General features: G+C 54.0%; 1 protein-coding gene across 1 annotated transcript in view; it reads left to right on the top strand.

Moving 5' to 3' along the window:
• Nucleotides 1–11,728, top strand: part of LOC125320969 (zinc finger protein 208-like) — a 430,705-nt gene extending 418,977 nt beyond the window's left edge. Inside the window, 1 exon segment of the mRNA XM_048293401.1 lies at nucleotides 11,027–11,728. Within this exon segment, the coding sequence (XP_048149358.1) occupies nucleotides 11,027–11,728 (702 nt within the window).
• The last annotated feature ends 5,413 nt before the right edge of the window (nucleotides 11,729–17,141 follow it).

Here is a 17,141-nt window from a genome sequence, read left to right as displayed (position 1 = left end):
ACTTTGAAATGGAGGAGTCAGGCTGGGTTCTGCATTCTTCACCCCAAAAGCAGCGGGACCTCCCTTCTGCATTCCCCACTGGGGGCTCTGCAAACAGGGCCTTGTTGGAGCTGTTTGAGCCCATTCCAGGCAGAGCCTCCTGCTCCAGCAGGAACTGCCTTTCCTGTGCCATGACCAGGGCAGACCCTGCTGCAGGAGGAGCCCCAGGCCAGCCCAACACATTGAAGGCCTCAGTGCAGAGTGCCGGAGTGGGAGCTGTGCCAGGGAGAGCCTGAGACACCAAAGGCACCTTGGCAGCAGCAGCTCCTTGCAGGGCATGGCCAGAAGCCTCCCTGGCCAAGCCGGCCCAGTGGCCACCACTGCAGAGCTGCTCCTTCAGGGGGTGATTCTGGCTGGGCTCTGCTCCACCCCACAGAGTGTGAGCTCAGCACTGAGTCTGGCACAGCCCCTGTGCCTGAGCCCTGCACAACCTCAAGGTCACCTGCGGCAGCCTGGCTCTGTCAGGCCCTGGGGCAGGGCAGAGGGAAAGGCCAGAGCAGGGGCTGGCTTTGGCTGCTCAATGTGGGCTCCAGCAGAGATGAGGAGTTGAGCGAGTTGAAAATGAGGTCACTGCTGTGACATGGGCCTGACTGACAAATGATTGGTCTCAGGAATATCTTGGGGACAAGGTGTTCATCACAAAACCACTCATCCCTGCAGAGACAAGACCAGGAGAGAGGAAAGGGGAGAGCCAGGCCCAGGGGACAGGGCTGGAATGGTGATGGCTGTGAGGTCACTGCCACTGCAGCAGCCTGGCTGGCCCCCAGCAGACATTCTGGCCAGAAGCTTTGTGAGGTCACGCAGCACATCAGAGAACCCCCACAACAGGAATTCCATCCTTGGGGAGTGGAGGGGTTGGCACAAACCTCCTGACCTTGAAGAATTTTGGGATGGAGCATCGTTCTCTGCCTTGCACAGCTGCAGTTCTGTGCCACTCTCACTGTCAAATATTTCCTCCTTAGATCAAATCTAAATTCCCCCTCATTCAGTTTAAAGCTATTGCCCCTTGTTCTGTCACTGCAAGGTTTGGGAAAAAATAACACTCCATTTTTCTTGGACCTCAATCACTATGTTTCCATTTTCAAAGACCTTAGAGAGAACCCAAAAATCTCCCAAGATGGGCTTTGGAAGCCTCAACACAAAACCAGCAGGTGGAAGCTGAGGGCCCTGGGCTCAGTTCTGTGGAGACTGAGGACAGAAGAGAAGTAGCCTGGGAGGGCTTGAAGGGAGGTTTCAAAGATGGAGGAGCTTTTCTTCATTGTATAAAACAGCCTGACAAAGAAATAATGGCACCAAGGGCAGCTGGGCAGCTCCAGACTGGACACCAGGAGAAAAGTCTTTCCCTCCCAGGGAAGTGCTGTGCTGCAACACGTCCCCCAGAAGGAGTCTGGAGCAGCCCAAGGCTTTGTGTGCCCAGGCAGAGGCAGGCAGGACGCAGAGCTGCCAGCAAAGGAAGGGGCCGGCAAGGTGGGGCAGCTGGCGGGAAGAGGACAGCCTGCAGGGACAGAGGCGCAGGGCAGGGACAGCGTGGGACAGCCTGGGCTGCAGAGGGCAGAGGGATGGGCAGCAGCTGCAAGGCCCTGACAGAGCCAACTTGTGCAGCACTTTGGCCACGGCTGCTGGCCCTGGCCCTGAGGCCAGCAGGAGACAAGTGACCCTTGCAGCCCTGGGGCCTCAGGGCCTCCTTGTCCCTGCTCAGCGGCCTGGCAGGGGCCGCCCCATGCTGCGTCTTCTGCAAAAACAATTGACAAGAGGGTCCTCAGCACAGGAAAGACTCGGAGCTCATGGAGCACTTCCAGAGGAGACCACCAAGATGCTCGGAGGGCTGGGGCAGCTCTGTGACAGAGACAGGCTGGGACAGTTGGACCTGTTCAGTCTGGAGCAGAAAAGGCTGTGGGGACACCCCAGTGTGACCTTTCAGACTTCAAAGCACCTCCTCGGAAACATGTGGAGAAATGTTTCCGGAGGGCCTTTGTCAGGGGGACAAGGGGAGATTGTTTTCAACTAAAAAGAGAGTGGGTTCAGAGCAGAGATAACGGAAAATTCTTGATGCTGAGAGTGGTGAAACACTGGCACAGATTTCCCAGTGAGCTGGTGGATGCCCCGTGCCTGGAAACATTCCAGACCACATTGGACGGGGCTCTGAGCATTCTGATGGAGTGAAAGATGTCTCTGCTGCCACCCAGAAGGAGGCCCTGCCCTGTGGTGTCGGCTACCGGAGTGGTCGCTGTGTCTCTTGTAGGATGCAATTCCCCCAGGGAGCAGAGGGAACACACAGCACCACTGGGAGCAGGAGCATCCTGCCATGGAGACAGGAATATTCTGGATGCAGAGGCTCAGGCTGCCCTGTTTGGCTTCTGTGTAGATGGAGACAAGTGTCAGAAGAGACTGAGAACCAGGAGCCCCCACCGTGTCTCTGAGACCCCTTGATTCCCTGAGGCCCCACAGTGTCACAGGTTCTCCTTTGGGCCACGAGGTCGCACGGTGTCACAGGGTCCCTCTGGTGCCATGAGCCCTTGTGGTGTCACAATGGTCCTTGGTTCAGCGAGGCCCCACACTGTTACAGAGTCCCCTTTCTGCTGCGAGGTCCCACATTGTGTCAGGGTTGCCTTGGCTCCATGAGGCCCCACATTGTTACAGGTTCCCCCCTTTCTGCCATCAGGTCTCACATTGTCCCAGGGTCTCTTTGGTTCCATGAGGCCCCACAGTGTCACAAGGCTCCCTGGGAACCACGAGGCCCTCAGGGATCACAATGGATCCCTGGTTCCATGAGGCCCCACAGTGCCCCAGGGCCTGTGGATTCCACAAGATCCTGGAGTGGCACAGGGTTCCTTTGCTTCCACGTGTCCCCGCGGTGTCACAATGTCCCCACGGTTCCAGGAGGCCCCACAGTGTCACAGACGAGCAGCACTGGAGTGGGAGCAGCACCAGGGGAGGTTTTGCAGCTGCGCTGGAACAGCAGCAGCAGCAGCAGCCACGGAGCAACAGTGGAACAGCGGTGGAATGCAAGTCCCGTGAGGAGCGGCTGAGGGAGCTGGGGTTGTTTATCCTGGAGAAGAGGAGGCTCAGGGGGGACCTTCTCACTCTCTACAACTCCCTGACAGGAGGGGGCAGCCAGGTGGGGCTCGGTCTCTTCTCCCAGGGACCAGAGACAGGACAAGAGGACACAGCCTTGAGCTGCAGCAGAGGAGGTTTAGGCTGGAGATTAGAAAGAGTTTCTTCACAGCAAGGGTGATTGGGCATTGGAATGGGCTGCGCAGGGAGGTGGTGGAGTCACCGTCCCTGGAGGTATTTAAGGAAAGACTGGATGTGGCACTCACTGCCATGGTCTGGTGACAAGGTGGTGTTGGATGATCTCACAGATCTTTTCCAAGCTGGTTAATTCTGGGATTCTGTGATTCAGTGCAGCAGCGGTGGAACCTTGGTGGAAAAAGAGTGGGAAAGGCCCCACAGCTGTGGAGCAGCACCTGAGATGCCCAAGCTGCGGGACACAGAGCGGGTCTGAGCGCTGTGTCCTGTGGGAGCTGGCCCCACACACCAGAACCATGCCTGTCAGGCTGACCCAGAGCAGGGGGCAGCGGCAGGAATTGATGCTGGGCTGCGGAAGGCGCGGATCCAGCGCGTTTGATGGTGACTCGGGGGTTGGATCCTGGTTGTTGGCGGCCACCTTTGGTGGTAGCGGGACACTTTCAGTTGATCTGAAGTCGTGAACTCAGGAGAAAGTCAGCACAAAAGGAATCAAGTGGCCTTTTCTGCTGCAGGGAAACGCATCTTGGTAGAGGTTTAATGATTTCTGATGTAGGAAGCAAACGGAGTCAATTTTTGGCCTGTGGTTTTGTTGTAATCCAGGGACAGTTTCCAAAATGATGCAATTTGTGGTGAAAAACCAGGAACGTGCCTCAGCATCGGGATGTTGCACACTGAGTACAGAGCTGTTTGTGGCGGTTATGATCAAGAAAACAATTGGAATTCTTGTCCCTATTTCACTCTTTCTCCCTCTCTCTCTGGGAATGAGTCTCCAACACTCCCTGCAGCTCTGCTTTCCATGATCTGCTCCTCTGGAGTTGGGCTTGGCCAGCTGAGCAGCGGGAAGAGGGAGAATAATGGACCATTCCAACTGCAGACTTCCTTTTTGTAGCCTCTGGATTTCCAGCATTTAGAAATGGTCATGTTTTAAACTGTCTGACCAAATCCCACTTCTGCCCTGGCAGAAAACCCTCCTGTGGCCCTGTTTGGGAACGGACCCTCGGAAACACCTCACTGCAGATGACTTTTGGTTGGTTTTGCTAAGGGATGACAAGAAGATCAGCACAAGGAGGAAGGCTGAGGGAGAGGGAAGGACCAATTCCTTCCTTTTGTCTTCCCATTGGAAAATCTCCTGCAGAGGTTGTGCTGCAGCCAGAGACTTGCCGGGCCAAGGGCTGAGGGAAACGATTCAGCTGAGGCACTTGAGGCATCTTGTCCCCAGTTTGTAGCCCTGGATCTGGGAGGGGACTCAGCTGCCCCCCTTGCACCCCACAACCCCCCTGAAATGGGGGATTCCTCCCACCTCTGCCAGGTGCTTCTTATCCATCCCTAGCCTGGGTGCTCCTGGTCTGAGCTCCCATGGTCATTCCTGGTGGTGGGGAACAGGAGGGAGGAGTTCAGAGCAAACCTGGGAGGTGCCAGCAGGCTCAGAGATGTGTGGAGGTGACAGTGAGACAGTGATGGGATGTGCAGATGGTCACGGGGACAGGACAACACCTCGGGGATAACCTTCTTGGAGATTTGGGGGAATTTCCTTTGGAAAGCACACACGGATGCAGTCACATGGACACGGAGTGTAAATTTGCTGCAGAGGTTTATTGAGCATTTGAGGAAAAAGGCCCAGGGCTCACAGGGGATCAGGCAATTCCTCCAGGGATGATCATCATCTCCTCATGCCACTGGAGGGGGACAGGACATGGTTTTCACCACCTGGTCCAATTGCTCAGCAGAGGGTCCCCGGATGGGGTCTCCAGGCCGGCGCCCTGCCTCGGCCGGCGCCAAGCAGCCAGCTTAGAACTGGTGCGGACCAGGGGAATCCGACTGTTTAATTAAAACAAAGCATCGCGAAGGCCCGAGGCGGGTGTTGACGCCATGTGATTTCTGCCCAGTGCTCTGAATGTCAAAGTGAAGAAATTCAATGAAGCGCGAGTAAGCGGCCAGCGTAACTACCATCTTCTGAGGAGATACCTGTTACGAAGTGGGCACTGCTGCAAAGGTCACTCCTCCTCATGGTACCACTGTATGCCCTTTGAAGTGTAACGAAGCCGACTTCTGCCCCGGCATGGTACCATTGGAATCTCCAGTCAACAATCTCCTGCTAAACTGTTAAACAAATTTTATGTAAGGACCGTGCAGCTTTTTCCCCGAATTCCAGCCCAGGGATTTGTGCCTGGCAAGATTTGGTAATTTATTGAGGGGTCTACTGCCGATCTTATTCCTCCTCTCCTAAAATTTTGGACACTTTAACTATCCGGATCCCTAAAATGTGTCCATCGATAAACCTGTACCAGGCATTGACCGGCACCCAAACTTCCCATTTTGATTGGGTGGACCTGGCATCTAAAACTTTTAATCTAGATTCCTTGTGTAAAAACAGGGCCTACCTGTGCTCTCTAAATTTACCATCTGGCCTCCCTAACTTGGCAGAAAATGCATTTGAACTGCTGACACTGGAGGTTTACACATCGGGTGTGTTTGACACTAAGGAGTGTGTTTGTTTTTCCACGGTTTGGGAGGGTTTTCCCAGGCTATGGGAGGTGTAAGAACATCTTAAACCTCAACCAAGTGTGGAAGAAGACAGCTGTCTCCCGAGACTTTTTGTACTAAACAACGGGGGAAAAAGCAGCAAGGAGAGGGAAGGAACATTGGAAACATTGCCTCCTGAGCTGGAGAACAACCTGCCAGCAACATCCCCACCCACATCTCTAAGTTTCCTCTTGCGTGACTTTTGAATAGGTTCCCACAGAGGGAGGAAATTGGTAATTGTTCCTGTTGCCCAGACCAACTTATCAATGTTTCTGTTCCTCATTCTAAGCACAGCTAAGCAAACATACAAATGACAGATCAGCAATTATTCCATAAGCAATTCCTAACATCTTGAAAACTGTTTCAGGTCCAGCTCTCTTAACCATTTTAATTAACTCTAGCTGGGCCCAAATTCCTTCCTCTTCTAACTAATTGCAACACAGCTAGCCTATAACTAAACTCTTCATGTTTCTTTTAAATCCATGTTTCGCCCACAAAAGGTGTTGGTCTAAGGAGGAAGAGCATCTGCTGATAAGGTTGAAGGCTCAGTTTTGGGGAAACAAAACCATCAGTAAACTCATTGCCAAACACATTCTGTCCAAGACAGGGAAGCAGATGAGTGATAAGAGGAGATTGCTGCCCAGGGAACCAGCTGTGGGCATGGGAACAGCAGCTGGGATGAGTCATTGGCCAGATAATGAGGAGGAACAGCTGGGAACATCAACCAGCAGAGGGAGGGGCAGCTGCGGGCCCATTATCAGAGAACTTTCAGTCAAAGTCTTTCAGCTGGGAAACTCAACTCCTTCCCATGGGCATTCAAGCAGGTACTTAATGGCCAGCAGATGACATCACTGGTCAATGAGTCAGCCCAGGGCTGCTTCAGATGCCTCAATATGATAAGCCAGATAAGAACATCAGCCCGAGATAAGAACAGCAGCCCGAGATAAGAACAAAGCAGGGACCCAGGAAGAAAACTCCTGAAGACCTTGCCAGAAGTGGCTGACTAAGAGAGCAATCAGGAGAGGTGCACTTCCAGCACCTATTCCATCTAGATTGGGGGAAATCAGCCAAGATTACTCTGCATGACATTGAATGCCTGTCCTGCAAAATTCTACCCAGTGAAATTTGTGTGGCATTTAAAGACAGATGGGAAACACCTGGAAAGTTTAAGAGCCTTGGGAACTTGCAAATTCAATGGGAAAGCTGACAATAGCGCTTCCAGGGACTTAATTACAGCCAAAGAAACTGAGAAGAGTGTGCAGGAGATGAGCAAAAGCTGAGCTCCTGGTCCAGACGGGATTACCCTAAAGGACCTCGAGAAGACAGACCCTGAGTTTTCCCAGACCATGGAGATATTCAACCTTTGGTTAACATCAGGTAAAATCTCGGACATGGTGAGGGGATGCAGGACTGTATTAACACCAAAGTCAACCAAACCAGAACATTTCCAAGACATTAATAACTGGAGACCCATCATGATTGGCTCCATCCTGTTAAGACTGTTCTCCAGAATATTAACAGCAAGGTCGACTAAAGCATGCTCCCTCAACCCAAGGCAAAGAGGCTTTATAAGAATGGCAGGATGCTCTGAAAATGTGAAACTCCTGCAAACAGTAATTCGGTCTGCCAAAAAATATCACAAACCGCTGGGGGTTGTATTTGTGGACATCACTAAGGCTTTTGACACCGTCAGCCACCAGCACATCCTACATGGTCTGCAGCAAAGGGAAGTGGAGCCTCATGTCATCAGCTTGGTGAGCAATATGTATGAGAACATCCGTACATATATCACCACAAAGAAAACACAGACAGACCACATCCAGATCCAGGTGTGAGTCAAACAGGGCAACCCAATGTTGCCTTTTGCAAGCTGGAAGAGAGTGGCAGAGGGTACCACTGGGGAATGAACAGCGTCACAGCGATGGCATTTGCAGACGATCTGGTCTTATTGAGCGATTCCTGGGAAAACATGAAGCAGAACATCAAGATATTAGAGACCTTCTGCAATCTCCCCGGTCTCAAAACACAAGGGGAAGAGTGCCACGGCTTTTCCATCAAGCAAACAAAGGACTCTTCTAGCATCAACAACTGCACTGCTTGGACCATCACCGGCACAGTCCTGAACATGACTGGCCCCGGTGACTCTGAAAAAGATCTGGGCCTGCAGATTGACCCTTGGATTGGTGTAGCAAAATGCATCCTATCTACAAAACTCACATTCTGGTTACAGTGAATTGGTAAAGTCCCTCTTCAAACTCTAGGAATCAAAAAATGGATAGCCCAAAAACATATACCATTCCTCAAGTGACCTACCTGGCTGACCATTCAGAGCTGAAAGCAGGGTTCCTCAAGGCCCTTGACCTAAAAGTTTGATCAACCCTCACGGAATGGCTGCACTTACCTGCAGGTACCTGTGATGCCATCTTGTACTTGAGCATGAAGGATGACGGGTTGGGTATTGTGATGTAAGGATGCGAGAGACACAAGGTAGGTGTAAGTGAATTGGGTTTATTGTAAAGTTAGAGAGCGTTCATACTTTTGAGTGTGAGAAACTGTTTTAGCTGCTCGCTCAAAAACCGGTTACAGTCCCCTAATAAATCTGTTGTCTTGACAGTTTGTCATTCTTTTCTGAAGGCTTGCAGCCTGACAAACAGGACGCCTTTCCTGTTTTCAGATCCTGTGTAATCAGCTTTCTTCCACGCTTCTCAGCATTCTTGCTCACGCGATGCAGCAGCGGCAGCTTCCTCGGTAACTCCATGCAGCAGCCTCTCCAGCTGGCAGTGGCAGCTGGGGCAAGAGGGCACAGGGGACAGCTCTCCTTTTGCAGCCTCACGGGACAGCAATGTGTCTCAGCACCAACCCCGGCAGCGGGCAGCAAACAGCAAAGGCAGGCAGGTCCGATCAGGCAGCACTGGACCTCAGCGTCACTCACCGGCAGCTGGCAGAAGTGGTGAAGGCAGCAGATCTGATTGAGCAGCAGTTGGTGTCGGCAGCCAGGAGAAGCAGTAAAACAAGGGGGCAGACGCCAAGAGCAAGGCACAGTGCAGCCCCATCTTGGTAAGGACAGGCACCCACTGCGAGCACCACAGGTGACCGCTGTGCCTCCGATTGTCGAGCAAAGGGGGCAGAGCCCAGACCCCACACATCAGCAAAGTCTCGGTTTGCCCCCAACCTCTCATGGGATCTCTGCCATTGCTGAGAACCAACCCCCCAGCCAGAGAGCTCACTCCCCAGCCACCACTTCCAAACTCTGGTTTCTCTGGCTGAGCCATCACCATGGTATGTGAGGAGGCGTGGCCATTTCTTTTGTTTCCTAATTGCCCCTGATTGTCTCCTGGGCAACCCCCTGCCCTCACTGCCTCTTCCTTTCAGATGGGACAAAATTCCTGAAAAGAAAAACAAACCCACAACAACCAGCAGTCACACCCAGCCTGAGGGGACTTCTCTGCTAATTGGTCATTATCCACCAGCAGAATGGGCAGCTGCAAGGACTTAGACAATCAAGGACTCCCAAAATATCCTGTGACTCAGAGAATGACATCATTCCATTGTGAACCTCCCTGACCTGGGGGAGGTACTGAGCATTTCCACCTGAACCTGAGCATATAAAACCTGGCTTGGGGGAACTAGGAAACCACTGCTGCTCAAGGGATCCAGAGGAGGAGCAGAACTTCCACAGGACCAGCACTTTTGACAAGACTGTGACCACCACGTGGTAGGATCTCCACCATCACTCTGACCAGCACGGTGCCAGGTTGTACTCAGTCTTTGTGGCTTAAACCAGTTTTCTCTTGATTGCTGTGTTTATTGTAATCTCTTTAATGAATTGTGAGCCTGACCGGAACTCTCTCTTGAGGTGGTTGAGGCGGGTTCATTTCTCCTGCCAGTTTCCCTTAAAAGCAGCACAGTGTTTTTTGGGAGGGGCTGTTTGGAGCTTGCAGGACTCCAAAGCTGAGGTGAAAAGAGCCTCTGGGGGATGCTGGGGTGTCCCCAGGAAGGGTTTTTCTGGCAGTCCTGGTAGCTGCTGCCAGCAGAGCCCCCAAGGTGGGCGGGGGGATGCCAGGTCCCTACCCCGCAGTGAGAGTTGGCCTTCCTGGGTCAGGCACTGCTGCTTTCAGCCCAGAGCCAGGGGGTTGTGGGACCCCCCAGAAGAGCCAGAGCAGGGGCACCTTGGGACCCACAGAGGGAGGAGAGCAGAGAGGAACAATATCGGGACTGGGGGAACCCCAGCAATCTGGAGGAGAGGGAATGTGGAGAGGGTGAACCCTGTGATTGCCTGCACCCTGAAGTGGAGACCTCAGAGAGGGGGGACCTCAAGGATTGCCAGGACCCTCAAGTGGGAAAGGGGGGATGCCTTGGAGCCCTGGCTCCCTGAAGCAGAGAATAAGGGGAGAAGGGACCCCAGGACTCCCAAAGCCCCCCAGCATTCCTAAGTGAGGGGATGCCAGAGAAGAGGGACACAAAGGATCTCCAAGTTTGGAGACCAAAGTGGGGGGAGCCTTGGAATTCCAGGGACGCCAGGCAGCCTGGGGTGGGTGGGGACCAAGCAGGTGGGGGAAACCCAATACATTCAGGACCCCCAGCAGCTGGGACACGAGGGAGCCCCCAGAAGCTCAAAGTAGAGGGACCAGAGAGGGGGAACTCGCAGGAGGCTTCTTTTGAACTGAATCTTGGTGTTTTGGAGGTTTTTATGGACACCAGAGGCCCGGTGACTTCTAGAGATGGACTTGGGCAGGAGGAACGCCCAACCCAATGCGCTCACACCTTGTTTTTCCCCATTGCAGGAGTTCCCATTCCCAAACCTTGGCCGGATGGAGGAGAAAGCTGTGAGGAAGAGGAAGATGCCCCAGGACAGCCAGACAGGTGAGGCGGAAGTCACTGCCCCTTTCCCCCTCTCTTCTGCTCCATCTCTCAGCCCAGCATCACCCCTGGCTGCAGGACAACCCTGCTGCCGACGCTATCCTGCCAAAGATGAACTGGGGGATCTCCTTCCCCTTCCCTCTGACATGGAAGCAAATCCCATCCTCTCTTTGTCCTTCCTCCCCCAGACAATGAGCTGAGGATGGAGACCAGGAAGGGCAAATTCCCCCGACAGAGTCTTGTGGAAGAGGTCGTTTTGAGTGGCTCCACATCACAGGAATCCAACGGGAAGGAAAAGCCCCAAAGATCCCACACAAAGAGGGGCTCCAAACCCAGCCCAGGGTGCTCCAAGGAGGAAAGACCCACCCTGTGCCGGGATGGCAGCTGGAGCTCCAGCCAGAGCTCAGACCTAGTGGTCCATGAGCAGCTTCATGATACGGAGAAGCCCTATGAGTGTGGTGAATGTGGGAAGAGCTTCCGCTGGAAGTCTGACCTGATCCGCCACGAGAGGATCCATACCGGGGAACGGCCCTACAAGTGCTTGGAATGTGGGAAGGACTTCAATGTCAGCTCCAGCCTGATCCGCCACCAGATGACCCACACAGGGGAACGGCCCTACAAGTGTGGGGAATGTGGGATGAGGTTCAGCAGGAGCTTGGCCCTGATTCACCACCAGAGGATCCACACCGGGGAGAAGCCCTACGAGTGTCCTGAGTGTGGCAAGAGGTGTCGGGACAGCTCCACTCTCCTCCTGCATCAGCGGGTTCACACAGATGAGAGGCCCTTCCGCTGCCCCGACTGTGGGAAGGGCTTCTGCCGCAACTCTAGCCTCGTCTCCCATCAGCGCATCCACACTGGGGAGAGGCCCTACAAGTGTCCTGAGTGTGGGAAGAGCTTCATCCAGAGCTCTCACTTGACTAAACACCGACGGAGCCACCGGTAAAGGAAGCCCTGGGACCGCCCCAACCACAGGAAAAGCTTTGTCCGCTGCCCCAACTTCATTCCCCGTCAGAGAACCCACTTTGCAAAGAGAGCTGGTGACCCACATTCCTGGTGATCCACATTGGGAAGACACCTGGATGGTGATCTCCTTTTTCTGGTTTTCCACAGGCATCTGGGTGAACACAGCGGCAGGGTTGGTGGTGTTGCAGTTTTCCCTGTAAGTAACTTCTTTGTCTTATCCCTTCTGTTATCAATATTGTTGCCCTTCCTGTTTGTTCCTTATCTCATTGCTGTTCCCAGTAAATTGTTCTTATCCCAGCCCAGGATCTTTGTCTTTTGTGCTTTCCATGGGAGGCAGTAGGGGAGTGAGAGGCGCCACGGTTTTAGTAGGAGCATGAAATGGGGGAATATCATTCCTAAACCACGGCACAAGCAGTCAAAGGGGTTCCGTGGTGACATCCCAGGCTTTTCCTGGGATGATAAAAAGCCGTGGGGTCAGAGGCAGTCAAAGCCATTGCATGGTGACATCCCAGGGGACTTCATGTTGCTGGGGCATTGATCTGTCACAGGTACTCACAAGGGCTCCACGGTGACATTCCAAGTGTCTCCAGGCTGCTAAAGAGCCACGAGGTCACTGGCAGTGACAGAGGCTCCACGGTGATATCCCAGGGGTCTCTAGGCTCCTAAAGATGCATTAGTCACACACAGCCACAGGGACTCCACGGTGACATCACAGTTGTCTTCAGCCGGCTCAGAAGCTGAGAGCTCACAGACAAGCGCAGGGGCTCCACAGTAACATCTCAGGGGTCTCTGGGCTGCTAAAGACCCGGTCACAGGGGTTTCATGTGAAATGCAAAGGGTGTCTTCTTCCAAAGGGCCATGAGCTCACACATACTCACAGGGGCTCCATGGTGACAACAGACGTGTCTGTATGCTGACAAGGAGCCGGGATGTCGCAGTCAGTGACAGGAGTCCAGTGGTGAAATCCCCGTGCTCCTAAAGAACCGTGAGGTGACGGACACTCACAGGGGTTCCATGGTGACATCCAGGAGTCCCCAGGCTGCCATAGAACCGGGATGTCACAGACACTCACAGCGTGCCTGTCATGGGCAGAGTGGGAGCTTCAGGCAAAGTTTATTAGAGAAGCTGCCATTGGGTCATGAGGTGCAGAAGGGACCCCCAAACACTCCCCATAGATCCCCAAATCCCTCCAGGACCCCCAGGCTTTCTAAACTCCTTCAGTGAGGGGAGCCTGGGAACGGCCGGATCCAATCCCAGCCCCAGATTTTGGCAAGGGTTTATGTTTTTTTGGCAAGGATTGGACAGGTGGAATTGAAGCTTTATGTAAATTGTCCCACGGGATGAGTAATAGCAAACCAGATCTATTTATATAAATACAGATCTAATTGATTACCCTCATGATTAGAGAAAAAGATCTCAATCAGAATTATTTACTGCACAGTACAGGAGCTGTAACAACTATTACAATCTAGTGCTCTAGGATGCAATTTTGAAGCACTTGTATTAAAGCAAAACCAGTCCTTAAGCAGAGATTGATGTCACTCACCCAGATCAATGACCGTGGGCAAATCTCTGTGACTCGGCCTTGAGCAGTGACCTTGAGGAGTGTCCCCACTCCAGGGAGGGATCTCCACCACCCCCAAGAAGGGAAATGTCAGAAGACATTGCCATTAAAATTTGGGACGGGGCTTTTCTAGTCTGACGTGCTGCCCTGTCAGTCAGATGTGCCCAGGCTGTGCCAACTCCACAGCTCTGGAGAAGCTCTCAGTGGCGTCACTTGGTTGGTTGTTCCTTTCTCCAGGGATTTTACCAGCTCTGCCACAGCTGCAGCTCCCTCTGAGGATGTTGAACTTTGAAATGGAGGAGTCAGGCTGGGTTCTGCATTCTTCACCCCAAAAGCAGCGGGACCTCCCTTCTGCATTCCCCACTGGGGGCTCTGCAAACAGGGCCTTGTTGGAGCTGTTTGAGCCCATTCCAGGCAGAGCCTCCTGCTCCAGCAGGAACTGCCTTTCCTGTGCCATGACCAGGGCAGACCCTGCTGCAGGAGAAGCCCCAGGCCAGCCCAAGACATTGAAGGCCTCAGTGCAGAGTGCCGGAGTGGGAGCTGTGCCAGGGAGAGCCTGAGACACCAAAGGCACCTTGGCAGCAGCAGCTCCTTGCAGGGCATGGCCAGAAGCCTCCCTGGCCAAGCCGGCCCAGTGGCCACCATGGCAGAGCTGCTGCTTCAGGGGGTGACTTCTGGCTGGGCTCTGCTCCACCCCACAGAGTGTGAGCTCAGCACTGAGTCTGGCACAGCCCCTGTGCCTGAGCCCTGCACAACCTCAAGGTCACCTGCGGCAGCCTGGCTCTGTCAGGCCCTGGGGCAGGGCAGAGGGAAAGGCCAGAGCAGGGGCTGGCTTTGGCTGCTCAATGTGGGCTCCAGCAGAGATGAGGAGTTGAGCGAGTTGAAAATGAGGTCACTGCTGTGACATGGGCCTGACTGACAAATGATTGGTCTCAGGAATATCTTGGGGACAAGGTGTTCATCACAAAACCACTCATCCCTGCAGAGACAAGACCAGGAGAGAGGAAAGGGGAGAGCCAGGCCCAGGGGACAGGGCCGGAATGGTGATGGCTGTGAGGTCACTGCCACTGCAGCAGCCTGGCTGGCCCCCAGCAGACATTCTGGCCAGAAGCTTTGTGAGGTCACGCAGCACATCAGAGAACCCCCACAACAGGAATTCCATCCTTGGGGAGTGGAGGGGTTGGCACAAACCTCCTGACCTTGAAGAATTTTGGGATGGAGCATCGCTCTCTGGCTTGCAGGGTTGCAGTTCTGTGCCACTCTCACTGTCAAATATTTCCTCCTTAGATCAAATCTAAATTCCCCCTCATTCAGTTTAAAGCTATTGCCCTTTGTTCTGTCACTGCAAGGTTTGGGAAAAAATAACACTCCATTTTTCTTGGACCTCGATCACTATGTTTCCATTTTCAAAGACCTTAGAGAGAACCCAAAAATCTCCCAAGATGGGCTTTGGAGGCCTCAACACAAAACCAGCAGGTGGAAGCTGAGGGCCCTGGGCTCAGTTCTGTGGAGACTGAGGACAGAAGAGAAGTAGCCTGGGAGGGCTTGAAGGGAGGTTTCAAAGATGGAGGAGCTTTTCTTCATTGTATAAAACAGCCTGACAAAGAAATAATGGCACCAAGGGCAGCTGGGCAGCTCCAGACTGGACACCAGGAGAAAGGTCTTTCCCTCCCAGGGAAGTGCTGTGCTGCAACACGTCCCCCAGAAGGAGTCTGGAGCAGCCCAAGGCTTTGTGTGCCCAGGCAGAGGCAGGCAGGACGCAGAGCTGCCAGCAAAGGAAGGGGCCGGCAAGGTGGGGCAGCTGGGGGGAAGAGGACAGCCTGCAGGGACAGAGGCGCAGGGCAGGGACAGCGTGGGACAGCCTGGGCTGCAGAGGGCAGAGGGATGGGCAGCAGCTGCAAGGCCCTGACAGAGCCAACTTGTGCAGCACTTTGGCCACGGCTGCTGGCCCTGGCCCTGAGGCCAGCAGGAGACAAGTGACCCTTGCAGCCCTGGGGCCTCAGGGCCTCCTTGTCCCTGCTCAGCGGCCTGGCAGGGGCCGCCCCATGGTGCTGCCCTTGGCACTGCACATCCCCACATCCCAGTGCCCCGGCAAGAGCCCTGCGCACTGAGGGAGGGACAGGATCTGCCTTGCCAGGGGCTGGGGCTCAGGCCATGGCCCTTTGGAGTCATGGAACACATCCAGGTTTCCTCAGCCGCACAGACACCTTTCCTTTGCTTGTCCCCACCTGCCATCACTGCCTCCAGTGTTCTGCTCTAACTGGAACCTGGGGACACTTTCTCATCCTCAGTCTTCCTCAGTGGGACCCATTAAAACTTCAGGAAACTCTGGAGATTGATATTGACTTTGAATTCTTGAGAGATTGCTTCAGCTCCCTCTCAGGGACTGATGTTCAGGGCCTCAGCACCAAGCCCCAAGAGGGTCATCAGAGTCCTTGTGCTGTGGCTGTGCTGCTGAGCTGGGCCGGGCTCCTGGCACAGAGGCGGCTCCTGGCAAGCGGCAGCGCTGCAGAGAGACAGCTGTGGCCAGGAGCAGCTCCTGGGCCCAGCCCAGCAGGGCTGGGCCACTGCCTGCAGCCAGCCCGGGCACAGCACAGAGGCACACAGGGCTTAAACTCAGCCAAGGCTGCAAAGGTGCTGAGAAGTTGCTGGAGCAGAATCATTGCCAGCTCTTGACTCAGGAAGCCTCTGGCTGCAGGACAAGGCAGCTGCAGCTCCTGGAGGGATCTCCTGAAGCTGGAACATCCCAATGCCTACAGATTCTGTGAGTACAGCTCAGAACATCTCGAGTGCAGGGGGAGTGAAATGCTCATGAAGCTCTGACAATGCTGAGGGTTTGTGATCTGTCCCAGAATATTTCCAAGCCAAGGATTTTGATAAAAATGAGGACATTTCCTGAGACTTTGTTTTCAGTTTCGTTCTACTGGGGAATGGCAGGGAGGGGATATATATATAAATGGTATTATGAATTTTGACAAGTCCCTGAGACATCTGAAGTCTTATTTTTAGTGATCAGTCTTAGTGTGACCTGTTCTTTTTCCAAGCTGCAAACAGAAACTGCCCCCAGCCAGTGCCCTGCAAAGAGGCAGGTTCCTGCAGGGTCAAGGAGAGTGCACAGAGATTTGCGGTCTGTGAGTGGTGGCAGGGACAGATCAGGCCCAGGCAAACAAGTCCAGGAGGAAAATCTCCAGGAAGCAGAGATAAGATCAGGGAATGACAGAAAATGAAACCCAGAAATGTTGTGTCAGGAGAGTTGAGAGGTCTCCTGTCTTGGGGTGACATCCATAGGATCCCCTCCAATGCAGCCCTCTCCCTGTGAAAAGCCCAAATGCCTCCTCTCCCAGGGATGGCTGCAGGGTGTGAAGGTGGAGGTGCAGCCAGGGGTGCCCAGCGCTGTCCTGCAGAGCTGTCCTGCATCCCTGTCTTTGCCAGGACAGGGGATCTGCCAGCTGCCAGGGGCAACTCTCAGCCTGCAGGGCAGGGAGCCAAAGGCAGCTGGATCCCAATGTGAGAACAGCGCCCACTCCACCACAATCCATCCTCCTGCAGCCCCCACAGCCAGATCCCCCATCTCCTGCTGCCCCTTCCCTCCCAGAGCTTTCCCTGTGGGACAGCCCAGAGCTGAGCCCATCCCAAACTCTCTTGGGTCCCAGCACAGTTGCCCCTATTCCCACTCAGGCACTTTGAGAAAATAGGGCTGGGCACTGACCCCTCTTCCAGGACCCCGGAATCAGGGAAAACAGGAATGTGGGAGGACTTTGAGTCAAGGGTAGGCAGCTGATTGGGATCTGCAGTCACTGGAGACACTGGGGAGCACTGGGCAATGTTGATCACCCCAAGACAAGGCTGAGGCTTGGGAAATGGCTCAGGTGTGCTTCTTCCCACAGCCAGACCACTCCATTCCCTTTCCTCGCAGGCCCCAAAACAGTTTCACCTCCAGCCC

This window comes from Corvus hawaiiensis, unplaced genomic scaffold, assembly GCF_020740725.1.
Source record: "Corvus hawaiiensis isolate bCorHaw1 unplaced genomic scaffold, bCorHaw1.pri.cur scaffold_32_ctg1, whole genome shotgun sequence".
NCBI classification, from domain to species: domain Eukaryota; kingdom Metazoa; phylum Chordata; class Aves; order Passeriformes; family Corvidae; genus Corvus; species Corvus hawaiiensis.
The sequence above is the reverse complement of the archived record's forward strand: the minus strand, read 5'-3'. Positions and strand labels throughout refer to the sequence as shown.